Source organism: Stylophora pistillata, chromosome 2 (genome assembly GCF_964205215.1).
Source record: "Stylophora pistillata chromosome 2, jaStyPist1.2, whole genome shotgun sequence".
Classification (NCBI taxonomy): Eukaryota; Metazoa; Cnidaria; class Anthozoa; order Scleractinia; family Pocilloporidae; genus Stylophora; species Stylophora pistillata.
In genome coordinates this window covers 22473893-22485130 of record NC_142520.1, presented here as the reverse complement: position 1 = coordinate 22485130, position 11238 = coordinate 22473893, and the positions used below count along the sequence as shown (strand labels likewise).

The window sequence follows — 11238 nt, the reverse complement described above, 5'->3', positions numbered from 1 at the left end:
ATGTAAACTGTGTTATCATTTTCTCTTTCGTGATCACTGTGTCGCATCTTGCCTAATAATGGTAATGGAAGTGGAGTGCAAATTGGTCCCAAATCATACATGGGATTTCAAAATCTGTGTTAAATATGTTTGGACGTAAGGCAAGAAAACTGGGTCTAGTTCATAAACTCGGCTAACTTCTTCAGTATTGACCACTTTCAAAAATGGCTGCCAGATTAATATTCTTTTTTTTAAATTTAAATTAGCCTTTCTGGCCTCGCTTGAGATGATGTATTCTTTTGAATTTTGTACTGGAAAACGAGGCCAGAAAGGCTAATTTAAATTTAAACAAAAGAATATTAATCCGGCAGCCATTTATGAAAGTGGTTAATAATTTAGAATAAAAGACTTAAAGTCTATCTCCATGGCGACATCATACCTCAAAATGATCAATTCAATTTTCCTTAAGTTTGCTGGTTTTACTGTATCGTCTCTATTGATATGTTTTCTAAATTACTGTAAAAACCCTTAAGAAGCCTCTCTTGGATAAATGTTAATGGTTTTTTTTTTCGTTGTCAAACTGTAACAAGCTGGTGACTCACACCATGTAAAATTGACAAAACCTTTTATATTTATAGAAATGCAAAACTAGCTAAAGGCACAATTGCTGACGTTATGACATGTTTGAGGATGTCGTCCATAGTGACTTCAAATGAATGGAAACTCACTCATAAGACTGTATTTTTAAGATAATGATCTGGAAAAGCTGTATTGCAGCCTGCTTTTAGTGTATGACGTCATTGCTGTTTTAAAGCACTCGATCTGAATCGAAGTGAGGGAGCAGCGAAAATATAACTCAGGTATTCATTTCTCTTTGATATTTAAAATGTACAAAGAAAGATAAGATTAAATGACAGTGAATTATGATATCTAAAAAACCGAGTGAAGGATGATATTTCAATTCCACAGGAGAAAAAAACATTTTTTGCGTCCTTGGAATTCAAACATGGCAATTATTTATTCAGAATACCTCTCCATTTTTTCGTTTAAAGGGCTGATAGAGATATTCGTAGTTACTCAGGCCTGTCATCAAAAACTTCGCCCAATCCTCAGAAAAGGAATCGAAGTTCAGAAATTTTAAAACTTATTAACGCTGTTTCCCATACTACGTTTTTGGTGGTTACTAGAATTTGTTCGCAGGAATGATGACAACAATATGTCCACATTTTTTATACAGTGAACTGTTTACCGTGACACGTTCTTTCTGGCGCTCGAACAAAGCAGAAATACCGTAGAAGAATAAGACAACTTTGAAGATTTCATCACTGGAGAAAATGTAATTGCAAGGTAGGGGAGAAATTACTGTTTTCAAGAATATCTTTACCAACCTTCTTTTCCGGTTTAGGGACAATTTCATAATATTGTGACAATATAAATCGTTCTTATTCAGTTGTCAAATGTACTGAAATATGGTTCAGAGAAGTTCCCGTTAAAGCTTCAGTTATGCACAGCAGTGTCTTGAAAAATTGTTATAATAAAGGACGATTATGATATGGCTACATTTTATCATTTTTAACTTCTTTGTGAGGAAGACAGACTCGGCATCTGAGACCTGTCGTGTATTATGAGATTTCACAAACATACAGTGTGCTTCACCTGGATAAAAATGCATTATCCATTACTTTACTGTATTATCCAAAAGTTCTTCTTGAGTCCAAATAACGCACGAGACGAGTACAAATATCACGCGATATTTGTACTCCAGAAGTACAGGCGAAATTCGCTCGCACTGAAATAACAATTTGGCGTGTTGGATAGTAACTCTCTTATCAAATGTTTTGTTGTGTAGTGTCGTTGAGTATTTGTACTCGTTGTACGGCACAATTCGTAAAAACACTCATCAATACTACACAACAAAACTTCTAATAAGATATATTTATTTGAGTATATTCTGAAACTCTACTCGATCTTCAAACTTTCCCTCAGCCCATCAGCAGAAAACAGGAAGATGTTGTCCAAAAGGACCTTCTGGGCTTTCATTATTGCTTTCTGTAAGCACTGTTCTCTTCATCTAATGGAGTAATTAAGTTAAGAGACTAAATGTGTATTTAAACCTATTCAATAGGATAGGAAATAGTTAATTTTAGACATTCGGTTTTTGTTCTTACGAAAATAGCCCGCATTTTAATTCCTTAAATATCCAGGCCTGCATTAAATAACTCGCGAGAAAGTAAGTGACATGCGCACGGGAGACACACTGTGGATAACCCCGGCTGGAGAACATTAAGAAAATAGAGTTACTGCTCCTTGGGAAATTACGAGAAAACACAGCACTCAAGTTGATATCCACTTCTCTCTCGAGTCTGTTTGGTTATATTAGCAGCAGATCACGACCATGTCTGTGTCGTAATTTATGCGACGCCTGAAGTCAACAGAAAAAAAAAATGCATTAGCGGTTTTTTTGTTTCAATTTTTGACTGCATTGTACTGAAAAACGATCAGTTCCAAAATTGTACAAAAAAGAAAAAGAACCCCAATCACTGCGCTCAGAATCTTTTGACTTTTGTTGTTTGGCATCAAACGCGCGCTCGCGTAGTTATGTCATCTACATTTTATACGAGAACAGTCTGTCCAAAAGGCGCTGAATTAAAAATTTCCTTAATCAAATTTTGATAGCAAACTGAAACAATAAAAGAAATAAAGTGTGTATCTTATGAATTGAAATATCTTAGATATCTTAATAACGATAGACAAGAGCTTCGGATGCCGGCTACGATATCTTCTCGCTTTTAATTTTTTTCTTTTTTTTGTGCACTCAGCAAGAATCTGAAATATACTTTGGGTGCTTAATTTCAAAACCAGGTGGTTTAAGACATCTAGATTTATCTGAATATTTACCAGTTAGATTTCAGTGAGTAGTCCGTCTGAGTTACGTTGGTCAATTTCTCAATCGTTTAATGTAATTGTCTCCGAATGTTGACCGTGGACTTCTCCAAAGCCATTTCAAATTATTTTCTAACCGCAGCAAAGTTCTAAATTTCGAAATTTGCAAAGATTACTTTAAAATCTGAGCAGGCAAACTCCTAATTTGTGGAGAACAACAAAAAGGAAGTATTTGTGCGGTCAGCAGTCTTTTCGAGGAAGGAGAGCGGTTGATAATCGACCCACGCATTGCGTCAGTGCCGGTCTAAGTCACGCGTCCCTTTAAGTTAAGTCACGGTGACTGCAATGCAAATGAAAAATTTTTGGTCGAGCAAGACTTAATGCTTCCTGAGAGCTCCACATCAATGCGACCAAAGTTCTCTCGTATGTGATGTCATTTCCCTATGTTTTTCTCAGTAGTATTCATAGACATAACCAAACATATATAGCTTAGCTTTTAATAACCCCTCACATCAGTATACATATTCTCCATGTTCTTCTCCATACAGTTCTTAAGGTGGTGACAGGGAGAATTTGTTTAACAATCAAAGGTGTACATGTCTTTAGCTGGTGATCATTTCCTTTATTCTCGTGACTTTCATGTTTGATTCAGGGCTGACAGTGTAAGGAGAAATTAGGGTTCATCAAAAAGTCATATTGAGCATTCCCTGAAACGACTCTAACAAAAGCTTGCTCCCTCATTTTTCTATCTTTTTCTCTTGATTTTATAAGCAGCTGGGTTAATGGCGGAAGTATGCCTTCAGAGAGTCGTCCCACGGTTTCGCTCAAGCCTACTTTTGCAAGCTCCAAAAGGGCATTATGTAGAACTGAATTTCACCTTGAAGACTTCAAATGAAATACCGTGCTTTGATGATGATATGTACCTTGAGTTTCGTGATGGATACGACGAGTCTGCCAATCTTCTTGGAAGATTTTGTGGAAGAAACATTTCCGGTATTGTGCGATCTAGCGGACAGAACTTGTGGTTGAGAAAATCAGATAACTCCAATTACCTTTTCAGAGGTTTATACAGAAACAAGACTACTAATACAAAAGGCAGTATTGAGATACTGAAATCAACCTCTGACAGCCATTTTACATATATTGAGAGTGGTCATTGCCTATGCTCCTCAGACTCAAATACTTCTGTGATGGTTCAGTATTACTTTTTCTTATCCTTCAGTGAAACCCAACTTGGATAAAGTGCTCAAGACTCAGTATGTGCTTTTCAACCGCCATCAATCCCTCTGGTGTCCAGCACAGGGTGCACCGGCTCCAGTCATTGTTTGGAGAAAGAACGGCACAGTGGTACAGAACAGTACAAGTGTACTGTATCGGCTGACCATCACTGGAGAAAACAGCGACAAGTACAGCTGTGAAGTGAACACACAGGATGGTTCGGACAAAAAAGAAATCCGTCTTGTCATCGAAAGTAAGTTTTAATAATGAAAATTTGATTCTTAACTGAATCAGGTCAGGGGAAAATTTATTGAACATTTGCAAGTTTCTATACCTCTAACCTTTAAGACTGTAACCATAGATTTATTGACCTATCAAAATTTTTTCTTGCCTTGCTCTGGATTAATATTGAGTTTTCGCGAGATGACTTGAGGGTACCAACCTTATTAAAGGACTCAAATACACTCTTTAGCAACTCCAACCAAATAAACTAAAATCCCCTCGATAACTTGCATCAAACAATACGATAGTAAGAGTATATCTTATTTTTTATATTCTAGGGTGCCCAGATCGCTGCCAATGTACCACTGCCGTTGGCATTATGCGCTCAGTTACACGCGTTGAATGTAGGGGAGAATATTTACAGTCAGTTCTACAGCACTTGCCCTTTTCTACAGCGAAATTGTAAGCATTTCAACTCTTCGTTTTACGAGGAGGTGATGAAGGAGGGGTGGGGGTTGGGGGGCGGACAGAGAGGAAATGTACAACAACAGGACAAGATGTGAAACACTCCACCTTACTCAATGATACATCCTCCTTTCAGGGACTTGAGTTACAACCAGATAGAGGAGCTACCACCTGGAGTCTTCGATAACAACCCAGAATTGACCATATTGTACGTAGATGATAGTTATGCATACCTGTATGTTGATATTGACAAGCAGTGAGTTACGAATTATCTAATTTCTCACGCGTTGTGGGTGTAGTCAGCTAGGAGCTAAGGCAATGGAACAAGATGCGATGGTTAATTGATTGGTAGTGATAAACAGATGGGGGTAACCTGGCCTCATTAAATCATCTGAACATTTGTAAGAAAAAGGCTACCACCGGACTTTGGTGGCCTTGGCTCTAAAAATTTCATTTTCTATCTTTACCTAGTTCTTTTGCGTTCGTATTTGTTTTATGTTCATGCGTCAGATACCCTGCGCAGATAAATGTGATAAAATAAGAGAAGGAAATAACGAGAGTTGATCGTCCTTGCAGGCTTTCTCTTTAACTGTTTGCTTTGCTATTAAAACTTCCAACGGATGACTGACAGAATACAAGCAAGCTGCAAGGATCACAGCAAATATGTTGATGTGAACAATTACATTTAACAATTATTCCACAACGCGCGTTGGATATGAGATGATAGATAGCCAACGAGGCGCGTAGCGCTGAGTTGGCTATAATCATCTCATATCCAACAAGCGAGAGTGGAATAATTGTTTTATTAAAAAAACGCCCCCAAGATATAACACAAATCTTCTCGACTTTATTTTGTGAGAAGAAACCGCATTTAACACTGTACAGAAATTAGATTATGGTATATTGGCTCATATACCATAATGGCTGAGCCAATAAAAAGTCTTGAATTGCATTATCCAATGATCCAGGTTTTAATAATAGTAATTATCTCATCCCCGCATAGAACACACTATTGACTGAGTTTCTATTGCATGACTAACCTAGAGCACCTTCTCAGTATTTTCAACACAAGTTGACTCTGATTGGTTCACAAACTTAGGTAAAACCTATAACTCTTGGTATATTTTTTAAATAGGTACTTATATGAGAATCAGATAGCACAGCTACCACCTGGAGTCTTCAGCTACAACACCAAGTTGATTCGACTGTAAGTAAAAACATGCATTGCTTATTTCAAGACAAATTTTTAAGCGACTCTTACAGACCCAATCACACGTATAAAATATCTCAGCTCGCGTATTTATAAAATCTTGGTTCCAAACTTTAAGTGCCCAAGAGCTCATGAAACATGCCATGGCCGTTCCTTAAAGTTGAGGGTTGAAGCTTAAAACTGACTAATCGTTCTTATGTACTTGAAATATTGCTGGTTACCGGAAGCCTTACTAAGTTACCCGGAAGTAAGTTTGCATTATTTACCTTCTAGTTAGATAATGAAAGTATGATGTGGTCTCTAAATTTTATTAGGGTTTAAAAAGCCTAGTTTTAATAACCCAGAAAAAACTTTAGATCAACAATATATCCTTTTCGTAGTGACTTGGATGACAACTAAATAAAGGAGCTACCACCTGGAGTCTTCGCTAACAACACCGAGTTAACTGTACTGTGAGTAATACACTTATCCGTTTATATTTCACACTATTGTTCGCCTTTAAAAGAGACGCCTTTAAAGGGACGTTGCAGGGTTCAAAACGCAGCCATTCAAGCGGAAATTTCAGTGTATTTGTATGATACAATGGATAAGTTCTAAAGTCCTCCTCCTTCCTCCCCTCTTTGACTCTTAAATATCTGCGTGGCACACAAAATCCAATGGAACCGTCGCAAAATCTGATGACTTGAACCTGTAGAGCGAGTGCAAACCCCCGCGCGGACAAAACCGTTATGCAATACCATTAGCCAGTGTTTTGCTTATAAAGACGGCTTGGAACTAGTAGCCTGATACAACTGATCACAACTAATGGCAAAAAAGCAAAATAGTCATGGTGCTGTAAACATCACACAAATTGCTAAACATTGATTGGCTCTGGAAATGTATCGAGTGTCCAAAACGTTTTTACAGAAAATTGTCGCAAAAATGGACATTTTCTTTGGCCAGATAGAAAATGAGACAACAAAAGACATGAATGATAAAATGCTTCACCTAAATCCAGGATATGCCCTCGATCTACAGACTTGAGACAACCATATACAGGAGTTACCATCTGAAGTCTTCCAAAACACAGTGATTATCGTTCATTTATCGTAATTATATGTACAATAGCTTCCGTCTGGCCTGAAGAATGCTCCGATATTTGTCTGTTAAAAAAAAAAAAAAAAAAAAAAAAAAAAAAAAACCAAAAGAGAGCGAGGGAAACTACGAGCTTCAAGGAACAACTTATGTTAATAAAAAAAAGACAAATATCCAGACATATTGTTTGGTCAAAGGGGAATATTGTGATCATCATCCTTCAAATATTTTTAGAAGTACGGATAATAAATCAATTAAAAACAGTTCATCGTCGAAAAAGCGGGTTAATTTTTCTGCACGACATTAATCTATGAATTCCTAATGAAATATTTTCTTTTGATCTGCGGATTGAAAATCAAATTTAACAAATGGTAAACACCATAGCGCACACTATTGAGTTTTGGATGCACGCGGGAGGTTGCTAAGCACAAAACTGAGAAGCGTAGGAGTCGCGCAAGGCGATAGCCGAGAGTAACGTTAGCTTCTTGAGTGCCTTGCAAACCACTCAATAACATTGACTGGCTCTCGAAACATTTTGGGGATCCAAAACATTTTTCGGAAAGTTATTGCGAAATTTAAATCTACGTTTGCCAAAAGAAAATATGACACAATAAAAATATACGATACGGATAAAATGTTTAACCTAAGTCCAGGATATGTCCTCCATCAACAGACTTTAGTAACCTGATAGAGAAGCTATTACAGCAATTATCAGTCATTTATCATTATTACATGAAGAATAATTTTTATTCGGCTTGAAAGAAACGCTCTGATATTTGTTCATTATCTTAAACACGAAGGCTGGGAAGACCTAGGCTCATTTGTCACTCACCGTTAACGTGTGCGGGTCAAATTCAAATGCTGGTAGACGAACAAAAGGAACAAATGAGATATCTATTGTTTACATCCACCAGCATGGTGGCATGAGGTAACGTGCGAACCACCTATTTCAATCTCACATTTACCGCCACAAATAAAGACAGAAAGGATATACAAATCTCAAAAATTCTTGTATTGTGATGAAGGCATAAAACGATTTTGAGGAATGCGCCCGCTGTTCACTGCTTTGGAGTAGCTGTAGCTCAAGCTGACTTGACTCTAAGAGTTCTACATCACGCGACGGTTGATTGACAAATGGTCCAGTGGGAGCTAAGGCTCCTTTTATAGCCCACCTTTCGTATTTAAGCCTGGATGAACTCAGGCTTAAACGGGACTCGAAGCTATGCCTCCCACATACTAATTCAGCCCTTCTAAGGGCTATAAAGCAAAGGGCTGTAAAGCAGTTGAAACGACTTGACAACATCGTCGTCACAAAGCCAGATAAAGGTACTGGTGTAGTCATCATGAAAAAATCTGTTGTACGGAAGATCTTACCAAAGCAGATTGCCGACTGTGTTTGCCAGGCTGGCTCACGCCTTGCCCATCTTTATGGACTCCCTAAGACACACAAGGAGAATCTATCGATGAGACCTATCCTGTCTGCCACCGGCACTTACAACTATGCCCTCGCCAAGTGGCTTGATGACAAACTGAAGCCCCTGTCAAGCAATCGCTACACAATATCAGATACCTTCTCCTTTGCCGATGAGATTTAAAACCTAGTCATCGACGAGAATGACATTCTGGTATCCTATGACGTCACGTCACTATTCACTAATGTGCCGCTCCATAAAACGATCGAAATCATCGCTAAGAAGGCGTTCGCTGACAACTGGTTTAATGCTACACACGACCTCAGCATTACAAAGCCTGAACTGGTTCAACTTCTGGAAATTGCAACTATGAATCAACTATTCCAATTTGATGGCAATCTTTACGAGCAGATCGACGGTGTGGCCATGGGTTCTCCATTGGGCCCACTTATGGCAAACGCATTTCTCTGTTCTATCAAAGAGAAACTAGATGAAGACAACAAGCTCCCTGAATTTTACAGAAGGTACGTGGATGACCCGTTTGCTATTGTCACAAGTGTACCAGCAGCAGAAGATTTATTATCAACGCTAAATAACCGCCATCAGTCCATACACTTTACCATGGAGCTAGCAAGTTACCTTTTGTAAAACAAGCTACCTTTTGTCGGTATGGAAGTGCTCAAGAAAGGCTGTAAACTAGAACTGGTGTTTATCGGAAACCAAGAAACACAGGCCTACTGCTTCATCACCAGAGCCACGTCGATAAAAGGTACAAGAAATCACTACTCAAGACCATGTTGAATCGTGCATTCCGCCTGTCGTCCACATGGGAGTCCTTCAAATCTGAATGTGATCATCTAAAGATGATGTTTACAAACCTCAAGTATCCCGACCACCTCATCAATTCCACCATTTCTCCCTTTGTCATCTCAGTTAGGTCGGAAAACCCTGGAGTGCAAGCTCAATTATCCATCAACGAAAATGCTGTTCACCGAGTGGTTTTGCCTTTTATAGATCAAAAGTCAGCTGACGCAATGAAAAGGCAATTATCAGATCTAAGCAACAAAATCGATCACACCCTTCAACCCGTGTTAGAGAGTCGCAAAATCTGTGAAGATCTCAGAATGCGTGAGCCTAAACCTCCTATAGTTAACCAACAATGCGTTGTATATAATTATAAATGTGATCTGTGCGATGCAGAGTACGTCGGGTACACCAGCCGGCATTTACATCAACGTATTGATAAGCACCGTAGTTCGGCCATCGACAAACATCTAAAGAACGACCACGGCCTACAAACCATCGGCGACCTGACCAAGCATTTCAACGTACTTAAAAAGTGCACCGGGAAACTGGACTGTTTAGTTCATGAGATGCTTTTCAGAAAGAAGATGAAGCCCTCTTTGAACAAACAATCGGATTCCATACGCGCGAAACTATTTATTTAATAGTTTACATTTATAAACTCAACACGCGCAATTATTTATTTGAACTTTTAAAAATTTTTAACTTTTTACGTGTCACCTTCGTAAGGTATAAATTAATTATTCATTTTTATTCTCTTCTCACTTGAGAATGATGAAATAGAGTCATCGAAACGTTGTGTGTTTTTCTCGCTAATGTTTATTCTTAAATGTCTAACAAAATCTAATGTCATTCAAATAGTAATTGACACAAAGAAATACACGAATGATAAACTGTTAAACCGAAATCCAGGATATTCCCTCCAACTACAGACTTGAGACAACCATACGCAGGAGTTACCATCTGAAGTCTTCCAAAGCACAGCGACCATCAGTCATATATTATAGTTATATGTACAATAACTTCCATTAGGCCCGAAGAATGCTCCGGTATTTGTGTGTTTAAAAAAAAGAAAAAAAATCAACAGAGAGCAATGCTCGAAGGGAACTGCGAGCTTCAAGGAACAACTTATGTTATTAAAAGAAACAAATTTCCAGGCATATTGTCAAGTCAAACGGGAATATTGTGTCCATCATCCTTGGAATATTTTTAAAAGTGCAGACAATAAATAATTAACACAGGTTGTCGTCGAAAAAACGGGTTAATTTTTCTGCACGTCATTAATCTATGAATTCGCAATGAAATATTTTCTTTTAACCCGCAGATTGAAAATCAAATTTAACAAATGGTGAACACCATAGCGGACACTATTGAGTTTTGGATGCACGCGGGAGGTTGCTAAGCACAAAACTGAGAAGCGTAGGAGTCGCGCAAGGCGATAGCCGAGAGTAACGCTAGCTTCTTGAGTGCCTTGCAAACCACTCAAGAACATTGACTGGCTCTCGAAATATGTTGGCTGTCCAAAACATTTTACGGAAAATGATCGAAAAATTGAAATTTACGATGTCCGGAATGTTTAACCTAAACTGGGATATGTCCTCCATACACAGACTTTAGCAACCTGATAGAGAAGCTATTATAGTAATTATCAGTCATTTCTCATAATTACATAAAGAATAGATTTTATTCAGCTTGAAAGAATTGCTCTGATATTTGTCCATTATCTGAGGCCTGGATATACTTAAGGCTTAAACGGGATTCGAACTCGTGCCTCCCAGCGTTACTATGAACTGAGCTATAGAGCCACACGTTGAAAGCGAGATACAGTTGAGGAGGTTCTTCTTTCTCGTGGAGGGGATTCATATAATTTGTAATTAGGTAAAATTTCATTTGATGGGCGGTATTGACAATCAAATGAAGGTTTATGACCAGCAGGTGAGCTAAAAATTTTAGCAATTGCCGAAATAAGCC

At 38.2% G+C, this 11238-nt stretch overlaps 1 protein-coding gene across 1 annotated transcript; it reads left to right on the top strand.

Moving 5' to 3' along the window:
• The first annotated feature begins 1194 nt into the window (after positions 1–1194).
• Positions 1195–5978, top strand: LOC148737804 (uncharacterized). The gene is made up of 7 exons (XM_088749343.1): positions 1195–1326; positions 1966–2030; positions 3637–3957; positions 4085–4333; positions 4641–4764; positions 4904–4975; positions 5903–5978. The coding sequence occupies exons 2-7, from the start codon at positions 1988–1990 to the stop codon at positions 5976–5978; spliced, it is 885 nt and encodes a 294-aa protein (XP_088605469.1). The 5' UTR covers positions 1195–1326; positions 1966–1987.
• Positions 5979–11238: the final 5260 nt, after the last annotated feature.

Coding starts and splice junctions, on each gene's coding strand:
- LOC148737804 (XM_088749343.1), top strand. CDS start 1,988: ATGTTGTCCAAAAGGACCTTCTGGGCTTTCATTATTGCTTTCT. Junction 2,031..3,636: donor GGCTTTCATTATTGCTTTCT/GTAAGCACTGTT, acceptor TTTTATAAGCAG/CTGGGTTAATGGCGGAAGTA. Junction 4,976..5,902: donor AACCCAGAATTGACCATATT/GTACGTAGATGA, acceptor TTTTTTAAATAG/GTACTTATATGAGAATCAGA.